General features: G+C 36.5%; 2 protein-coding genes across 5 annotated transcripts in view; one reads left to right on the top strand and one right to left on the bottom strand.

The window, feature by feature from the left end:
* Positions 1-20481, bottom strand: part of LOC136805865 (girdin-like) — a 59639-nt gene extending 39158 nt beyond the window's left edge. For 2 of the 4 annotated variants that reach the window (XM_067062422.1, XM_067062431.1), the window contains exons 1-2: positions 20336-20481; positions 2592-2791 (exon numbers count right to left, since the gene is read on the bottom strand). In XM_067062422.1, coding sequence (XP_066918523.1) covers positions 2592-2791; positions 20336-20460 — 325 coding nt within the window. In that variant the 5' untranslated portion in view covers positions 20461-20481. Of the gene's footprint in view, positions 1-2591; positions 2792-5111; positions 5252-10175; positions 10280-20335 lie in introns of those variants that run through there. The other 2 variants (XM_067062424.1, XM_067062425.1) reach the window with 2 other exon arrangements.
* LOC136805959 (uncharacterized) lies at positions 6809-8888 on the top strand. The gene is made up of 2 exons (XM_067062550.1): positions 6809-7129; positions 8033-8888. The coding sequence occupies exons 1-2, from the start codon at positions 6867-6869 to the stop codon at positions 8805-8807; spliced, it is 1038 nt and encodes a 345-aa protein (XP_066918651.1). The 5' UTR covers positions 6809-6866; the 3' UTR covers positions 8808-8888.
* Positions 20482-21505: the final 1024 nt, after the last annotated feature.

The raw sequence follows: 21505 nt of genomic DNA, 5'->3' as shown, positions 1-21505 counted from the left end.
CATTTTTGAAGCCTTCCGATATTCTTAACTTTTTGGGTTTTAAGCTGAAAATGTTCTTGAAATGTCTTTGATTTCATCATTTTTTTGGTATTTCTGTGCAATGTTAAAATGTTCTGAACTTATTATTAAAATTTTGGCAATCGAAAGCCTTATGTTCTCATATTGTTTGTTCTTATAAATAAGTGTATGAAGTAAGAAGCATTTTCTTATTGGGGGGGGGGGCTGAAGTTTAGTGACACGGCGAGGGCCAACCATGGTTTGGCCCGAGGGGGGGGGGGGGGTTTTGAAAATTTAAGCTCTAGATTGCTTGAAAATGCACTCAAAACAAAATGCTTTCAAGAAAAAACAAGAAGAACATTTTGCAAAATAACCACTTTTGAAAAAATTATTGAGGGGGGCATAGCCCCCTTGCCCCCCCCCCCCCAGTGTCTACGGCACTGCATGCAAGCACAGTATTTACAACGGTACAACGCTCTTTTTTTATCACAACAACTTTGTAAGAGCAATGAGGCTAAGAATCACAAAAAAAGTCCAATTTAAGAACAATCTAAGTCTGGTACACCATCATGGAATTCGGCAACATAATCTAAGAATGCTACTTTTAGAGCTGTAAATCTGTAAATCGTCAATAATACCCCAGTAAGGCTCAATACTTTCACAAAAATTCCATTTTATGCCCTACACGTTTTTTTTTATAAGAACGTCAAAAATTTTCGAAGCCTTCGGATGTTCTTTGTTTTTTGGATTTGAAACCTAAAAATGTTCTTAAAATGTTCTTATTTTCAGCTTTTTTTGAGCATTTTGATGTAATTTCTTAAGAAAATGCATGTTTTTAAGTCTCCAAAGCCTTACAATGTTCTTAGAATGTTCTTAAATTTTTGGGCCTTGAAGCCTTATGTTCTTATTTAGTTTATTCTTATAAAAAAAAAAGTGTAGATGTGTATCATGTTGATCTTAGGTGAATTTCAATCCTAACCTAAGAATACCGTAAGAGTATTTTAGGGAGTTGTCAGAAAGTATTTACTAGGGTGGGGTGGAGAATATTTTCCAAAATTTCAAAAAATAATTCGCACCCCCATTAAATCAATAATATCCTCAAAAAAATTTCAAGCACCCCCCCCCCTAACCAGTCAATATATTTTCCACTTAAAATGTTCTTTGACGCTCTTAAAACGGAGGATTTGAAGCTACAATAATAACAGCTGCCAGAGACGTAGCCACGAGTTTAGGTTCAGGGGCAGAGATGAAAAAACAAAATTAGAGCCACCCCTATACTTTCTGATCACTCTCTTAGGATGATTTTCCCCAAAAAGTTAAGAATATCCATAATGAAATGGGAAAACACTATTATATTTTTTTAAAAAGTGTGCACAATAATTATACGTGTATGTATTGTCCAAATATCCTTTTAACACTAAAATAGGAACAGAATACAGAGCTATTTGAGGCTCAAACTCAAAAAAAAATCCTGGTTCTTTTCAAAAACCCGCTATTCATGATATGCACCATTGCAATGTCTTCTGACATTACATCACGGACCCAACAGCTAATTGTTTGTAAGTGACGTAAACCAACCACTCAGCTGTTGGGTCCGTGGAAGACATTGCAATGATTTCCTCTTATTTGCAATTCTAAAATTTATCAGCAATTCTAATTTCATTTTAAGTCACAAGGATGAAAAAGTGGCATGACCACTGATATAACGTTATCAAGTGCCCTGTAAGATTTATCAGCTTTGATAAACTGTTATCTATAAATGCATGTACTACTAAATTGTTTGTCACGTCATCCAGAAGATTTTCACTTTCGATGAGTAAAAATCAACAATCAGTAGCCGTGTGACTTTTTTACACACTTTTTTTAAGAACAAACTATATGAGGACATAAGGCTTCGATGGCCAAAATATTAAGAACAAGTAATGAACATTAAAGACCTTTGATTCTAAAACACCCAATTTTTAGGAAATTGCACAAAAGTACTCACGAAAAGGTTAAATTAAGAACATTTTAAGAACAGGCTTAAAACTGAAAATGTTATGGCTTCAAAAGTTGTGGATTTTCCTATAAAAAATATGTGGCCAAATGATAATTTTTTGTAAAATATGACAAACGTCAAGGGAACATGACGTCATTTTAATGTTCTTTTAACGTCTTTAACATCCATATAAAGTTACGTTAACATTACGTCACAGCGGAGGCACAGCTGGTACAGTACATTATATACACCAATCAAACCTATGCGTTACAGTTGATTGGAAGGGGGTTGTGACCGAGTTTACAAGGGTCCGATGATGTCAAGCTCATCAGAACGACCCCAACTAACACTTTGTAGAACATTGAAACTCTTTACTCCCTACTAGGCGGTATAGTTCATAAGTGTAAAAAATTATACAGTGGAATCTTTATAACTCGAACCTCTATAACTCGAATGTCTCCTTAACTCGAACAAGTTTTATTTTCCCTTTCGGTTAACAATGTCTTATAAAAAAATCTACATAGCTCGAAAGTTCAATTATTCGGACAAATTTGTGTTCCACGCGCGTGTTCGAGTTATGGAGACTCCACACTAGTACCAAAATTAACTGGCATACTTTCCATGGAGAAAAGGTTGAGCTTCAGTTTGCATAGATCTTGTTGCATCAGTTGGTCAGCTGTGGTTAAGTGGAAACCGTCCGTTTGAGATTGAGAGGGGTGGTTTTCATTGACATTTTGGTTATAGTCCACTGATTTTTGAGTTGAAGGGTGCTTGCCGGTGGTGGGGTGCTTGCCGGCGGTGGGGTGTTGAAAGTGCCTGAAAATGAAAATGAAAAGGTTGTTATCTCAGCCCTCATAAAACTGCAGAGCAACATCAAACTAACGTCTAAACAACGTTCAAAAACGTCAATATATTGAGGTTGAGATAACTTTATGCACCTACAGAGGGCGTGAGTTTCTAAAGTTTATCCGCTTTTAAGTGTGCATTCTTTTTCCTGTCATGTGAATATCATGTAAGCGTATTAAGACAAATTTCAAAGATTGGTTTTCATGTGGTAGCATAATACAGTGTACTGTATACATGAAGCAAATCATCGGTTGAGAAACGAGTCTGAAGTCTTCATGACTTCATAACATAACTTTTATCTCCGTCATAACTTGAACCTCTATAACTCGAATGTCTTTATAACTCGAATGTCTCTTTAACTCGAACAATTTCTTTGTTCCTTTCAGTGAACAATGCCTTATAACAATATCTCCAGAACTGGAATTTTCCATAATTCGAACGGAGTTTCCAGACTCTATTGTAGTAGGTTAGTATTCCAGCTTTTACGCAACGTTATTTGAATGTTATTGGTGGAACATTACATGGTCTTTTGAGATAATCTGTATTAATTTCACTATCAGATCAGCAATTTCTAGACACCACGCTTTACTTTTTTCTCGCGATGCGACAAATGCGATAATTTGACCTGGTTGTTAAAGGTTTTTTTTTTATATAAAGTGTTCCAGTTTTATATCAGACACATATCTCATATTAAGATAGTGTTTACCTATTGTTATATTATGCTGACATAAGCAAAAAATGTTTTTCTTTTCCTCTTTCCGACCAATCTTGCTCCACATCCCTGTTAATCCAATGTGGAAAAGCTTGTAAATTAAAATTGATGAGTAAGCAAACGATATCACTCTTATTTAAAACATCACCTTTAAAAGTCAATCCATTCAAAACCCTGTTGCATTCTGCATGGCAATGAAAGCAAAAACACCTGAGTTTCTTCTAGGTTAATGTTTTTGATATATATTGCGATTTATTGCGATTGTTTAACTTCAGCTACCCATCTGACTCGAAAGCTAACTGGCATCTAATGATATAGTCTCATTTTTACATTTCTGGACGTATTACGTCTGAGCTAGGAAATACCGCCCGAGTAAAATAAATCATATGCGACGCTTTTTTGTAAGTGAAGAGTGAAGAGACGCATTTCAAATCGAACAAAAATCGAGAACACTCAAACAGGTATTTTTTACACACAAGAATAAGATAACCAATTGTCTCACCTGAGATATGACATTCCTGTTCTCCCGTCTAAACAAGTCAGACATAAAGTTGTTTTATGGATATATCTTCATACTAGAGATAGAAAATCATCCAAGCCAAGGTTTTTTACTTTAGCAAATCTGCTATTTAGCACAGCCATATCTTGATGTGAAAAATAAAATTTGAAAGTGTCTTGTACGATTTGAAAATATTCTAATTCATCTATTTTAAAATGTCAAACCTTTCATTTACCAATTAGAAGCTTCTTAACAATTCGCAGTTAGGTGAATTTCGATTAACTCGCTGAATAGAGCTTTGTACTTCTTGAAAAATCTCCTTAGAACTAACTTACCGGTAGAAAATTTGTCTGCAAGAAATTGACGACGAAAGAACTGCTTAGTGACTAAATTTATTTACCGACGAAGTCCTTTTTTTGCCGAAAATTATTTTTGAAGATAATTTCCGGTTACATTGAACATTTTACCGTTCAAAATTGAAGACTTAATACGCCAAATTCGAAGTTTGCAGGTTTATGTGACAACTTATGAAAAATGATTGCCACAGAAACTAAAAGGAAATACAATAATTGCTCAGTTTATTGGTGCTGGTGTTTCTCTGGTAAGAGAAAAATCAGCAAGAAATAATCGTCGTTACAAAGTGACAAGATTATTGGAAAGTGACAACCTTTTTTGCATGTTCAAATGGGCTTTTCCAGAATTAATCCGTGCCCCCGATTTTTGCTCAAAAGTGGATATCCAGGGGGGTAAATATCAATATCCTCAACAGTGGGGGTAATTCTTTTTCTAGAAAAGCCCAAGGTAAGGTATTATTTTAAGAAATTTTCCAAAATAATTATTAATGAAGATGATATTCGAAGGAGAAAAAATAGACTCATTTGTTTGCGTAGTGAAGTAACTTTCCTGATCAGTAAATTCTTAGTTGCGCACAATCATTGGTTTGATTGATTCGAGTACGCATGCGCTACCTTAATGATTTTATAATGCAAAGCGATTTAAGAAGACCAGGAGACTCAGAAATGCCAAAACAAAACAAAGAGAGTTAACACGCTGGACATCCAGCCTACAAAAATACTTACTTTAAATTATCTTTTCGACTTGTCAAATTGAATTTTTTCATCCTACTTCATTATGTATCTCAAAACCAAAACTCAAAATAACAAAATTCGAAAAGTAAGAAATTTCACAAAATTGAAAGAAATCGTTTCATCTATAACCGTCCTCATACATGTCTTATACAAACTTTGGATGGTATTTCAATTTTTTACTTTCGTAATTATTAAAGAAAAAAACTTTTTCTGTGTATCACCCTCGGGGATACCTGAGAAAATTGTCTTGCTTTAAATCATTACAAATCTTACAAAATACCATTTCATCATTAATTCGTGCATGCGATGAACACCGAAAATAACTTATTTGTCTAGGCCACACATGAGGCCCCAAACATTGAATTCCAAGCCCGAAGAGCTAGACTCAAGACTCCTGGATGGGAAATGAAACCACTTATTTCCCATTCAGAACGGCCGCACGTTGTTTTTACACAAACGCACCGGATTGAAATTAAAATATATCGCTAGATTTCAGAAAATACAGTCCTCAAAAATGAAGAAACGGCTCTAGATACAATCCGTCGTCATGATTACGGCACGTTCTAGACGCGATCTGAACGAGAAATATAATTAGCTTCACTTTCTCTTGCCTGGGAAAAGTTAGAGATTCTACTCTAGGCCTTCGGGCTTCAAACTCAATGACCCCAAATAACATTGCCCGGGGGCAACCAATAGACGAATCTTTTTAAAACTTTAAGATATTGCCACGCTTTTTTTTAGTTCATGACATTTGATGGGAAGGGAGTTTAAAATATATTTCATTGTTTTGGGTTTTTTAATTCAATTTTTAAAAACGAAAGTAAAATATTCCAAACTCGCGGAATTCTCTAGTCTACTAACACTGAACCTTCGAAAATTATCAGAAAGCAAAGTTCAGGTAGAAAGAGACTCTACTCTCGAATGTAACTTGTAGGAATGGAAAGATCCTGTTTTTTTTTTTGCTGTTTTCCACTTCAGCTTTAATGAGTAGATTTCACAAAACCGATAAAAGTAACTCAATTTCGATTGTAAACTTAGTACATTAGCACCTCTAGTTGGATACGAAGATCATGGAAATGACGAGAGGTTCTCTTTTGTGATTAATTTAGCTCTTTACCGGTCGGTTTTAAAATGTAATCAGTTTAGTATTGTGAAAAAGTCTCGAAATTACTTTTACCACGTATTGATTTTTTGGTTACTGAAAGCAATAGACGTCACAAACCAAATTCAAATGCACCGACCAGGAGAATCAGTAAATCTACCTAGCTGATATGAAACGTTGTTTTCAAATCTATTTGACATTCATGACGTCCATAAAACAATAGATGGACGTTGAAACATTAATGTGTTTCAGATTCTGTTATAAAAGTAGTAAGATAAAAACCGTTATTTTCAATTTATGAGTACTTTTAAGGGAATGAAACATCAAAGATAATCAATAATGCACTCTTTTTTTGAAATGCGTAAAATAATCACCGCCTCGTTTTCAAAGTATTGTTGGCAAGACACTTTTTAAGATATATAAGTAAAACCTTTCACGAACTCTTATCAAGGCCAAGAGAATAGTAAAAATTATTTGGGTATACAAAGGAAGTTATTAACATATAGTCCGTCCCTTTTCATTTAGATAATGACTATTTAAAAGCGCTCTACTATTTTATTGGAGTCGTTAAAGATTATCCTGGTGATGATAGTTGACGGACTATGCATGCTTTGATCCATATGAAATTTTAACTTTTGACCATAATGACGAATGCTACATGGAATAAAACCGAAGCCATGAAAATACAAAACTTTACACCGAATGTAACTAATTCTACCGGAAACTTGCTTACATACAGAGAAAAATTTTGCCAAGTTCAATTACAATTACTATTAGACATAAAGCCTGATTCAAAGTTGTTTTTGGTGATTTACTTAACATTGTTAGCTTTCGGTGGATGTGTGGTAAATTCTTTGGTCGTGTATTTTATGACTGTCACTAAACAACTGGCTAATCAGTCTTTCAGGTAGGTAACCCCAATAGATCTCAGTGCATTTCTCAGCTTGTTCAAAAGCTGAAAGCAACGCCCTTGTAATACTTTACCAAGGTTCCTCCAGCCACACCTTTATAGCAACCACCTAGCGCCCTCCTAACGCCAAATAGCGCCTTCCACGCTCCGATGAACGTGACAATTGCTGTCCAGCCCTCCTAAACTTTAGTGTTATTTTCGGCAGCGATCGGCGGCGAACCAGCTCAGGACTCAAGGTTGTAAATATCTTTATATCTATAGTTAGAATGTAAAGTTTTCTTATTGTTAAATAATCTGAATGTATTGTAACTGCATAGTCTCACATCACTGTCTGTAGATAAGATTAGGTTCTGCACCACTAGGTTCTAAGCTTGTCCCTTTCGTAGTCTGGTCTCACTTACCCACTGGGCCTTATTTGTTTGATAGACCGTCACTCGAATTAGGCTCCAGTATAATACATTCACTTCTCAGCTTTTTAGACAAGATGACTGATCGGTCTAAAGCTGGGTTTCCAGCTTTAATCCCCTCTTCTCCAAAAAGTCTGTTTCGTTCATAGATTTCTGTTTTTCGTCATAAAAAAAATCTAATTTTTGGCTGTTTTTGCTCTTTCAAGTAAAAGCTGCCCTATTTAAAGCAAAAATTAGAGATGTCTTTTTTCAAATGACTGTTGAGTAAATGCCCAAAAACGACACGATTGTGGATTCGGAACCCGCCAGATCCAATGGTTTTCGAACGGTTCTGGTGAAAACAACATCTTTATTTCATTGCAATTGGCAAAGTGCACAACTCGTGATTACTCTTAGGTTCCAAATAAACGGCCCCCGCTTGTTAATTTTTCGAATTAGCCCCCCCTGTTTATTAGGAACCTAAAAATAAAACTTATCCACTTTCATGTTATAGGCTTATCTTTTACTCATCCATCAACGATATCCTGGCATCATTGATCACTCTCTACAAAATTCCTATGGTGGTTGTGCCAAATCACATCACATGCTCTTACCTGGTTGCAGAGCGTTTTCTATCTCCTTTCACGCGATTCGCTAGCACATCCTTGGTATGTTTGATAGGTATTGATTGCTTATGTCGAGTCAAATACTTACAAGATTACCAGACTAAATTCACATCTTTGCGTTTTCATATCTTACTGTTTATATTCTCGGAGACAATAATTTATCAAAGCCTGATTCATTTTGTTTTCAATGCTTTTTATAATAACAACAAGACCTCGCTTTACACCCATCCTGTCAACTCTGGCGTGCTCACCATATTTTTAGTATCATATCTAGCATCGTTTAAAATTCTCAATAGACATCAAAGATCTACAACTGTCCAAAGATCGAACAGTTTAAGATCCAATCGAGACATTATGAAAGTCAGTAAATCTTATTTTTTCTTGTATCTTATATCATACGGATTCTTATTCGCGCTGTATGTCGCACGGGTATGGATCCTCGCAGACATAATGGAACAATTAATCAGGGGGAATTTGGTCTTATATATCGAAGTTTGTGCATCAATTTATCTCATCAACGCAATAATCAATGGAATTGTAGTGCTACGAATCAATAGACCAACCAAAAGAAGGATCAGGCGATTAGGAACGCGACTCCGATCTCGCATATCGGGGAGTCGACCAGCGGCTGATCCTGCCGATGTTTCTAACAACAAGATGTAATAGACGTAAGAGTGAGATGAGATTCCACGGCCCAAACTTGTTTTCGAAAGTAAAGGGGCGGTCAAAAAAAAAATTCTACCTTTTAAAGGGGATTAATATTCAAGAAGATTTAGAAAGTTGATCATAATGAGAACTTCCTTGAAGTTTGTCTTCTTGCCTAGCAAGCACACGACAATTGTTTTAACGCTTGTATTTCTTTGTCTGGACTTTTTAGATGTTAGCTGGACGTCAAGACAATGTTTGTGCCAGCTGAATGAACTAAAAACACGGGTTCAAAGGGCTTTACCCAGTGATAGAACGAAAAACTGGTTTATTGAAAATATATCCTGTAAAAAAAAGACGGCGTAAGCCATCTGAGAAAGGAAAATATTGACACTATTTGGAATGATATTCGAATTTGGAAGAAAGGGGTAACTAATTACCGATATTAGCATTTACCCCTATACCTATCAAAAGTCTTTAAATAATCATGTTCGGTTTTACCACGCTCCTTAATGGGCTGTTCCAAAAAAGTTCCATACAGAGGGTGGACGAACCATTTCAAGTCAAAACACATTTCTTGGAAATGTGTGGATACCCCCTGGAAAATTGCAAAATTTGCAAAAGAACCCTTGGAAAAATTAATTTCATCTCCTTAAAGTGAGGGTGGACGAACTAATATCAGTCGTTTACTCCCTGGAAGTTTAAGAATAGCTTTTTACCCCTGGAAACATGAAAAAACACTTCCTTAGACCTCCTGGAAATTCTTCTCAGTTTATTCCCTGGAAAAGTTCGTCCACCCCCTTGTATGTTTATAAAATGGAATGGCCCAATAACGTCGAACTATTGATGAAAAAAGTAATAGCAAAAAGACGCCAAAAAAGGATCAAAGAAACAAATTGAAAACTTGTAAATGTCGCAAAAATGATTTTTTATAATGGCCGCTATCGTATTGTTCTTAGCGATCGTAACAAACAAAGAACAAATGGTGATGATGGCAGTCAGATAAAATTCTTTAATGAATTTCCGGACTTGAAGTTTTCGCAACTTTTACATCGGGTACTTAATAAGCTGACCATTAAACAATGAAAAATGTTAAGAGCTTTTCCAGAAATAGTCCGTTTCCCTCCCTGTTGAAGATATCGGATATCCAGGGGGTTAAATATTTTTGTTCAAAAGTGGATATCCAGGGGGTAAGCATCTTTATAAGAAAGGATATCCAGAGAATTGAGCATATTTTTAAGAGTGGATATCCAAGGGGTCTTTACTAATAAAGTAGTATCCAGGGGGTTTGATACTTCGAAAAATCAATATCCTCAACGGTGGGGGGTGAAGTTTTTTTCTGGAAAAAAACCCAATCCCAGCAGAAAGGTAAGAGAACATACTTACCGATGATATTTTTGACGATGTCTTCCATTATCATTTCGGTACCGGTTATTTTTACTTCCATTATTTCCCATAGTATACAAGGTTTTTTTATCCTTTTTATATCTAAACCTATGCAAGAAAAATGAGAAGGTGTCTAAGAACATGTTGAGAGTCAATACAAAGATTTAAGCAAACAAATTTCCACACAGGTACAATCAAGCAGCAGGTGACATTCAAATAATGAAGTTGATCCAAAATGAAAATCATCTTACTTAGGGAATATGAATAGAGGAACATTAATACAACATTGGCGGGGATTAACCACCCAAAATAAAAATAAATAACCACGAAGGGAATACAGAATGCGGTATTGCTTCATAGTCATTTGTTCAAATATCATAGCAAACGTCCATCTAAACATAGACGTTGTGAACAATCTTTGAACCTCACCTATCAACCCGCAGGATTGACCTCAAAATGTATGAAATCGTTGCATTGTTTTCTCATATACACAGAATTTCGAAGCCAATCACGCCTGGTAGATTCAAACCCATCCCTTTAAAGTGTTTCGTGTTGAGAGTTGTATTCATCATATGCACCATTGCAATGTCTTCTGACATTAAATCACAGACCCAATCAGCTGTTGGGTCCGTGGGTGATCTATAATCATGGACAAAAGGTCTGTAAACTTTTCAAAAATTACTCAAAAGTTCCAAGAAAAGCTTTTTTAACACTTGGGAAATTCCCCAAATGAACCAAAAGTGGTAATTTGGCAGAAGAAACCTACAGGCTTGCTAGCAGTCCTTGTGATTTTTGGACTTCCAAAGACTGACTGAAAATGCAATGGTGTATCACCTCTAGCTAACGAAACAAACTAATGAAAAAATGCCAATCAGACTGAAAAGTGATTCATGAATTCTCAAGTTTGTACATTCACGAACATCAAAACAACATTTATATAACATCCATATAACGTTAGATAAGAAACTGTGAAAACGTTCGTGCCAGATATTCTCCAAATTCAAATTCACTTCCAGCAACACATTAATACAAAAATGGCAATCACATTGAAAAACGATTCTAAAAATTTTGAAAGCTTGTACAATACATCCACGAAAATGACAATATTGTGAAAAGTTTATAATACAATAGAAAAAGAATTGATATTTTTGACATTAGAGGTGATCTGTAGTAGGAAGTCGATGATTTAGACATTTTTAGACATTTACTGTATAGCTCAAATTACTAAATCGATAATAAACAACTTCCATTTCACATCCTGTGTATGATGTATTACTTTATAAGCCGATTTCTGATTGGTTCCTTTGAGTAAAAACAATTATAGTTGAAAATATTATACTTGAATATCTAAATTTTTAATCCACCTGTTACATACACAACCCGGGGGGGGGGGGGGGGTACTAGGTTTGCGAGGTGACGGGTATGTCCGAGCCAAAAATCGAAAATCGACCCTTTGAGAGACAAAATTTTGGTGATTTTGGGACCCTTTGAGAGACTTTTTCCTAAATTTTGGTCCATTTTTTCCAAATTTTGGTTTGATTTTCACCAAATTTTGGTCAAAATTCTTGGAAATCGTGTCCCTTTGAGAGAGAAATTTTTTATTTTTGTGATTTTGGGACCCTTTCAGAGACTAACTTTTGAATTTGTACCCCTTTGAGAGACTTTTGAGGAATGAGAAAAGGTACCCTCGCACATACCCGGCACCCATTTTGCCTAAGTACCCCCCCCCCGGATACACAACTAACTCGCTTAACTCCAAACTAATTCATGGAAAGCGAATGGAAACCGAAAAAATCAACTACTGTATCTAATCTAAAAAACCTCCTAGTTACTGTAAGATTATTTCAACTTCATACTTTTAATCCAAGACAACCAGTTAGAAGATTATTCTGTTTAAATGAAGCTCGACTAGTCAAATACTGTCTTCTAGATATCGCTTTAGAAAAATTAGTAAAGATTTTAAGAAATTGGCAAAAAAATAGGATGTAATAAGTCCGTGTATAGATTCAACAAAGAAGTATGAAAAACAAATATTTTGAAAAGAAGTGCTACATTCTTAGATAGGTTTCGAACTTTTTAGCTGACATAAAAAGAACAAGTTTGATTTGTTTCTAAAGGTTTGGTGCGTTTCGCCAGTAACTAATCTTTAAGTACTTTCGTAATAGTAACTCTTTTTTATGAGAACGGTTTTACAAAACAACAAGGCTGAAAATTGTCGAAAAATAAGAACAATTTGGGAACAATGCTGAACAAGGCAATGCTGAACAAGGCAATGCTGAATATTCAAAGTTTACAAAGCCTTAGTATGTTCTTAACTTGTTCTTAATGTTTTGCCATTCAAAGCCTTAAATGTTCTTATACAGTTTGTTCTTGCAACGTATATGCCCACCGATATCTTGAAGTGGGTCCTACCCAAAGAAAGGTAGGAGTCACAGCGCAGTCCAGCATCGTGACAAACTAGATATGCGAGATGTATAGTCATGGTGTACGTCACCGGGAGAACAGCATCGCGAGGCCGAACCAGATGCAACTGTCGCGGTACGTCACAATGTCTGAAACATCTAAGCACACTTCTTGTCAGGGAAGTGGTTCCCCATTTCCCCCGACATGAATGCAAAACTCAATTGGTTGTCGAAGACCTTGCCAAGTTTCTTGGAATAATTCTTATATTTGCACACCAAAGAAATTCTAAATCCGTAAAAACAGTCCTCATTTCTAAAGACCTTACATGCTAGGTAGAAACCGAATAAGGGAGCGAACTACCTTTAACTCCCATCGAATATAGGATTTATCGGGTACTAGAGTGTTGATTAATACAGCATTGATGACAAGGAAATTTGATTTTGACTTTCAATTTGATCGAAAAGAGGAACCAATCGAATAAGAGAATATCTAGAGAGCGTTACGAGTTCTTCCATATATTAATAGCGGTAGTCTGTATGTCATTTTGTTTTGCGTGTGTTCTACTTTCGTTTTGACGACGCAATGTTTTTGTTCTTCTAAAAGATGACTTTGAGTGGTTCGATAAGTACACCCCTGTCTCACAGCACCGGTGAAACTTTTTCCCACATAAGGGATAAAAATTCTCTTATTCTGCAAAGGTTTTCTGCACCTGTTTCTATCTATAATGATCTAGACAAACTGCTGATGAATTTTTTGAATCACTTTTTATTTCAGAAACCGATTTGTTTTCTTTCCGTAATTGAGATATGGGGTCAATAGCAACGTTTTCATCAAGTGGAACTTTTTGTGTATTTCATTTCAGTTTTTAAAATGTTTCTATTTGATAAAAAATGTTTCAAGTGGCCCCAGACCTTTATCTCGACATCAAAGTTTTTAGAATTATCGAGAACTGCGGCCCCCCGGGGGGGGGGGGGGGGGTACTTAGGCAAAAATAGGTGCTGGGTATGTGCGGACGGTAAGGGTCGGGTTTTTCACCTTTCAAAGTCTCTCTAAGGGTTACAAAAATCAGGAAATTTCAAAGTAGCCTCTCTAAGGGTGGGAAAAATCACGATTTTTAGAAAAAAATTTGATTTTGAGAGAAAAAATTACAAAAAAGTCTCACTAAGGGTAGGAAATTTTGAAAATCAGAGAAAATTTTTCGAAAAAGTCTCTCCATTAAAATTTGGTCTCTCTAAGGGTCGGTTTTCGGAGGTCCCGTCCGCACATACCCCTCATTCACCAATCCTAGTACTCCCCCCCCCCGGGACTGCGGCAGATTTAAAATTAGGAGGACATAATCAAAAAATATTTTTCCAAATACAGTTAAAAGATACGTCACCCGGGAGGACTATAATCAAATTTTGAAGAGACTTCTTTTTGTTCTTCATTTAATCGTGCTTTTAAGCCAGCTTCAACATCCAAAGGACTTTTAGTGCATTCAGCTACAACTTAACCGGCGTGCGACGTCGGGTACCGGCTAGTTTCATCATGGAAACAAAACATACTAGATATTCACAACTCAGCGATCAGTTCGAATCTCTCAAAATTGAGTGCAAATCGAATAAAAATGGGGGCAGAATGAGCCTCTGATTAGTATAAAAGGTCGTGCGAAAACAGAAGGGGAAATACACAAGGCCATTTACATGTTTTTTATAAGAACACCCAAAAATTTTGAAGCCTTAGAATGTTCCTAAGGTTTTTGAGTTTTAGGCCGAAAATGTTCTTAACTTGTTCTCAATTTCACCATTTTGTGAGCATTTTTGTGCATTTTCTTAAGAAATTGGCTCGTCCGCTCGTCCGCCAACTAACCCCGTCCGCAATCTAGCGCACCTATACAAAGCCTTAAAATGTTCTTATTTTGTTCTCAACATTTTGGTCATCGAAGCCATATGTTCTTATATAGTTTGTTCTTATAAAAGAATCGTGTACCAGCTGTAATCACGTAAGGACTACTAGGCTTATTCCACTTTTTCTACCCTACTTTTCACCAATTAGAGTATAAATATTTAAACGATTCGGATCAAAGATTCTTATTGGTCGGGATCAAGAAACTGTCGCCAAGGATAACCATAACCACATGAAAAACTCAAAAAGTTAAAAACATCCAAAGGCTTCAAAATTTTGGATGTTCTTATAAAAAAAACGAGTTGCGTAGCTTCAAATTTTGGGCCTACTTTTTATTCTGTATTCTGAGAAAAATAGAAGTAATTACAAAATCCAAAAATCCGAATTTCACACTTCTTTGCTTATCGTTTAAAAATATTAACAACTCGATAACTGGTCTGAATCTCTTAAATTGTATAGAATGGGACTTGGTACAGAATAGTCAAGTTTTAAAGACTCGTTGAAATCTTTTTCTCAGAATATACTTGTCCTTCAAACCGTTTAGCAATGAAGCAGATTCCAGTACTCGTATTTTTGACATTGGCTATCACACTCAACAGACATGGCACGGATACGTTTGCAATCGATATTCCAAAACATCGTCATTTATTGAACAAAAGAGCTGGTATATCTTGCAAAGAAGATGCAGAGTTGAAATGCGCCGGTCAAAAGACACCAGCGGAGTTCAAAAGATGTTGGAAAAGAAAGGTCAAAAATTGTAAACCAGATTCAGAACTGTTTGGGAGTGTTTCTCGCTATGATGCTGGTTGTGAAGTGGTCCAAGTTGAAAAAGAAGAATATTTATATTTTGAAGGACAATACTATAAGGTTTTGTATAAAGAACCTGTCCTTATTTGCTTATAATCAATGTATGCGTAATATATTATAAGTAAATGAACTTGGTAAAATATCACGAAGTAAATTATTTAACTTAAAATTTTATCAAAATTTCATCAACTTAATATCCCATACTAAAACTAACCCACTTCTCCAGTCCTTTTGAAGACTTGCGGTATGAGGAATGCGTGCAAAACTAACCCACTTCTCCAGTCCTTTTGAAGACTTGCGGCATGAAGAATGCGTGCAAAACTAACCCACTTCTCCAGTCCTTTTGAAGACTTGCGGCGAATGCGTGACTCCAGTTCCTTTTGAGACTTGCGGCATGAAGAATGCGTGCAAAAACTAACCCACTTCTCCAGTCCTTTTGAAGACTTGCGGCATGAAGAATGCGTGCAAAACTAACCCACTTCTCCATTCCTTTTGAAGACTTGCGGTATGAAGAATGCGTGCAGAACTAACCCACTTCTCCATTCCTTTTGAAGACTTGCGGCATGAAGAATGCGTGCAAAACTAACCCACTTCTCCAGTCCTTTTGAAGACTTGCGGCATGAAGAATGCGTGCAGAACTAACCTACTTCTCCAGTCCTTTTGAAGACTTGCGGCATGAAGAATGCGTGCAAAACTAACCCACTTCTCCAGTCCTTTTGAAGACTTGCGGCATGACGAATGCGTGCGCAAACTAACTCACTTCTCCATTCCTTTTGAAGACTTGCGGCATGAAGAATGCGTGCAAAACTAACCCACTTCTCCAGTCCTTTTGAAGACTTGCGGCATGAAGAATGCGTGCGCAAACTAACTCACTTCTTCATTCCTTTTGAAGACTTGCGGCATGAAGAATGCGTGCAAAACTAACCCACTTCTCCAGTCCTTTTGAAGACTTGCGGCATGAAGAATACGTGCGCAAACTAACTCACTTCTCCATTCCTTTTGAAGACTTGCGGTATGAAGAATGCGTGCATAACTAACCCACTTCTCCATTCCTTTTGAAGAGATGCGGCATGAAGAATGCGTGCAAAACTAACCCACTTCTCCATTCCTTTTGAAGACTTGCGGTATGAAGAATGCGTGCAAAACTAACCCACTTCTCCATTCCTTTTGAAGAGATGCGACAGGAGGAATGCGTGCGAAAACTAACCCATTTCTCCATTCCTTTTGAAGAGATGCGACACGAGGAATGCGTGCGAAAACTAACCCACTTCTCCAGTCCTTTTGAAGGCCTCCGGCATGAAGAATGCGTGCAAAACTAACCCACTTCTCCAGTCCTTTTGAAGAATTCCGGCATGAAGAATGCGTGCAAAACTAACCCACTTCTCCAGTCCTTTTGAAGAATTCCGGCATGAAGAATGCGTGCAAAACTAACCCACTTCTCCAGTCCTTTTGAAGACTTGCGGTATGAGGAATGCGTGCAAAACTAACCCACTTCTCCAGTCCTTTTGAAGACTTGCGACACGAGGAATGCGTGCGAAAACTAACTCACTTCTCCAGTCCTTTTGAAGACTTGCGGTATGAGGAATGCGTACAAAACTAACCCACTTCTCCAGTCCTTTTGAAGACTTGCAGCATGAAGAATGCGTGCGAAATGTCATTGTTTTTAGGGCCTAAAGGTAATCAATTGTAAATTTTAAAAAATTAACTGCAATATTGACTTTGAACGAAAGACCGTTTTAGCTGAAGTGAAATTTCAAGAAATTTGCTAAAACTTGGAGTGGAACAAAAACAGAGCTCTAACTAAAAAATGTTCTAACGTTGTGGTAAAGAATAGAGGACACGGCCGAGATACACGAAAAGAAGCTTTCTCGTCAAGACACTTTAAAAAAATCCTAAATATTCACACTTGAAATTTAGGGCAAAAATACTGAATATTGACAACTCGGTGATTGGTCGAATCTCTTTAGAAGGTGTCAAAAGAATAAAGGGGTATAAAAACGGTCTCTTGTTACTTTAAGTAAAAGTAAGGAAAGATAATCGAGATAGAAACAGAAATGAAAAAATCTCAATACTCTTCAAGAAGACTTTAGAAACACTGTGTTCAAATTGTCGAGAATCATTTAAAATCTTAGCGAAAACAATAAACATATATTTCAATTGCTCGACTTGAGCTGTAAAAAAACTGTTAATATTTATTGGTGGGTGGTATCATTGCCGGCAATGAGGCACATTCTGATATTCGTATTTTTGACAATCATCATTACACTCAAGATACATGGTATAGACACGAGAAGTCATCATCCTTCATTGAACAAAAGAAGCATTTTAAAGAAAGCTGGTATATCTTGCAAAGAAGAAGCCAAGATAAAATGTGCTGGTCGAAAGACACCGGCGGAGTTCATAAGATGTTGGAAAGGAAAGGTCAAAAATTGTAGACCAAAGCTACCAGTCTTTGCTTCTCGAATTATGCCTGTTTGTAATATAGTCCAAGTTGAAAAAGAAGAATATTTATATTTTGAAGGACAATACTATAAGGTTTTGTATAAAGTACCTGTCCTTGTTTGCTTATAATCATGCATGAACTTAAAATATAACATCACTCAAAATTGTATCAAAATTCATAAGTTTCTGGATCATCTTCCAGGTTTTGAAATATATAAGCCTACCAACTCCTTGAACACTTCTCATTTGATGATTTCCGTTCCCTGTTAACTTTTCTTGTTTAGTTTACGATTGAAGAATACTTGCAAGATACTACCTTCGTCAATACACCTTGTCGACCGTAGTTGCGTGGTCAGACGCGTGCCACTTTATTGTTTAATTATCCCCCTAAACTCGTTCTAATCCTTTTTTACAACTTTTACTCTTTAGGTGCGAAAAAAAGACTGGGACGGTTTTAGGGTGGTAAAACGGACAAAAAAAGCCCACGCGGAATTGGCGGCTACGGTCGAAAAGGTGTATACCTTATCGGCCCTTTTTACGCCGGCCCTGATATAACACCGGCCCCTTTTACGCCACCCCTTATTCCGCCACAGCCTAATTTTGGGCTTACGCCAATTAGGGCCGCAAATAACGCCAAAACTTGTAAAAATCGCTATTCAGGCTTCAAAACAGTAAGTATTAACTAAAATTTACATTAAAATGTCATCTTTCAGTATTAAACTGTTGATAATTCCATTGAAAATCATTGAGTTTTAAATATAGAGTAAAAATCGATAGTTTTCATCCTTTAATCATGCCTAAAATCCTTTAAATTGGCCCTTACTGCGCCACAAGACCAAAAATAACGCCAATAAGGGCCGGCGTAAAAAGGGCTGATAAGGTATGGTGATAATACGCCTAATTTTTAGACGTACGGGATAATATTATCTCTGAGCGAATCCTGATCACTTCACTTCAAAGGTTTGAGGATTATTATTCAGATTTGGAATAAATATCGTGCTTTTGAGCGCGCTGATTGGATAAAGCAAAACAGTACAACTAAATTTAAGCGCGATCATAACATAAGTATCAGAACCCAGTCTGTTTTCTTTTCAGTCAGCTTAGAAGCAACATAGCGTTTGCTAGAAAGTCTTTTTTACGGATTAACGTCTAATTCTTTTTGAAACTTTTTCGAATGTTTGGAATAATATACGTTTTTTGAGCTCTAAATATTAAATTCTTTCGAAGCTCTTATTATAGCGAAAAATCAAATTTGCGTCCAAAGGCTTGAAAGGTTTGTTTTCGCGTAACTCATCAAATAATATACCTTATCGGGGAAAAAAATGACGGGGGAAAGTGACGGAAATTTTGAGGGGGTGACGAAATTTTTCCCCGACGAAATATTTCCCCGACATTTTATCACCCGATCAAACCTTGTACCCGATTTTTTTATCCCAACCAAAACATTTACCGGAAATTTTATACCGCAACCAAAATTCAAATCTAATTTTTTACACCTTTATTTACCGGGATTAATGCTTTAAACACCGACATTCTTTTCCCCAATAAGGTAATATAATGAAGAAATCCCTTTTTTTTGTGAGGTACTCGCTAAAGACAACGCGGTTTTGAATGTTTTGGCGGAACAAGCTTGCCAAATCATGGTATTTACCGCATCCATCTACTATAGCAGAGCGTAATGTCAACAGAATGGTCATCTGATTGGCCGAAAAGCCAGCCTAGTAAAAGTGTCCCCTTCTCACAGACCCACTGGAACCCCTTCCCACCGGGAAAATTGTCCAAAATATCGTCCCCGGTGGAAAATTATCCTCCAATTTTTGTCCCACTGAAAATAATCAAATAAACCACACTGCAAAATATTATGCTGTTTTTCCCATCCTCACTGAATTTTCTGATATGAAAACAAAAGAATTGAAATCCCCAGCCAAGAAAAATAAGGGAATACCAATCCCTGATGGCTGGAAAAATCCTACTGGGTCTGTGAGAAGAGTGTGTTGTCATGGCTTTCATGGCTGCAAATGGTGGTTGGGCTATTTCTCGCGATGGGCTCTGGCATTCAGACGTCTTGAAAGTTCACGGATAGGTAAAAATACGCAATTTGAATTCTCCATGCAAACTTGGACAAAATTTTGTGTGCATCAAAGCACTGAGAAATGAGAAGAGAAGAGAAGTGAATCCTCCGAATCATCCGGAATGGGTCCTATCCCTGGATAGATACTTAACTTACACTAGGATAGGGAAATTACCACGCTTACCAGACACTGCTAACCCCACGCTCGCGACACGATAGAGTTATTGGTGTATATACGACGATACTCGAACTACACGGGAGAACACACATGTTTGCAGGTGTTGAGCCTATGAATATCGTCACCACACCACATGCAATGCCTGTCATATTCCCCATACTCTTTTATCAGAGTGATGGTAAACAGTTCCCCTCGCATGGTATGGGTCGACCCGGGCGAAGGTAAGCTGAGCAATGCTTTCACTTAAATCTTTTGCTTAAATCGACAAATTTGTTGAATCGTGCATCAAAGGGATGATCATAGATCTGATGGTAAGATAATTACCACCCCCTGAACTAACAAAAATTATAAAAACGACAAAAACATCACACTTACGACGACTGATCTCCACCAAAAGGTTCCATCGTTGATATCATGTAATCGAGTTCCTGGAGTGCAATATCAACATCTCTAATGCTCGGATAATCCATAAGGGCGTATTGTTGTTGATGACCAAGCATTTGGTAAGAATTTTTTCGTTACTGTAACAAAAGTGTAAGATACACGTTTTTTTTTTATTAGAACCTAGTTTATAAGAACATATAGGCTGAAATTCGTCGAAAAATTAAGAACATCTTAAGAACATGCCCAGCCTCAGTTTGGAAAAAAATGACAAGAAACTACAAATTTTTCCTCTTTTTAAGCAGTTTTAACCGAATTTAGGGGTGGATCTTCAAAAGTCGAGAGTCAAATATTGTCCAAATTTTGCCAAATTTAAGTGCTCTTTATTTTGTATCATATTATCGATTTAGAGTAGTCTGAAAAATTAAGAACGCATTTAAGAACATTTTAGGCTGAAAATTGCTAAACAAAATAAGCACATCCAGGCTCAGCCAAATTTTAGGTGTTCTAATAAAAAAAAAACGTGTACGCTTTTAAGTATATTCATATGCATAAGTTCTGGTACGCTTAAATATTTAACAAATTCTTAGTTATTTTGAGAACCGAGACAGCTAACAAAATTACTTTAACGTATCAAGATGAGCTTTTTAGATAGTGTTTTTGAAGATTTAACAGTAATTGTTACAGTCTTTGGGTTTAATTTTTAAGTTTTAAATTATAATAAAAGTTGGCACCGTATATTCCAAATGCCAGGACAGAAAGTAGCGTTCTTAGGGGTATCGGAAAATTTGTGTAGGAGAGCAAATTTTCGTGACAAAGTAATTATCTATCCATAACATTAAAATATAACTAGGCAAGGCCAATTTGATTTTTTGTTTTAAGGGCTAAGCCACCCTAAAAAGAGGGTCGATTTTACCTAAAATCTCCTAAAAATGTGAAATAGAAGAAAAAAAAGACACATATAGCTCGAATTCATGAATCAAATGAAAAATTGAACATAAAATCCTCAAAACTTTGGAAAAGCTACCACAATTTTGAAAATTTGGAACCCTGTAAAGCATTTAAAACAAAAATGTACTACCAAATCAATTTCATTTTTATTTCTATTTTTTGGCTTTCAGGGTCGGTTGGGCTCGTAAAACAACTAATCAAATTGGTCTCGCC

This window comes from Clytia hemisphaerica, unplaced genomic scaffold (genome assembly GCF_902728285.1).
Source record: "Clytia hemisphaerica strain Z4C2 unplaced genomic scaffold, Clytia hemisphaerica genome assembly, whole genome shotgun sequence".
Taxonomy (NCBI): Eukaryota; Metazoa; Cnidaria; class Hydrozoa; order Leptothecata; family Clytiidae; genus Clytia; species Clytia hemisphaerica.
This window is presented reverse-complemented; position numbering and strand designations above follow the sequence as displayed.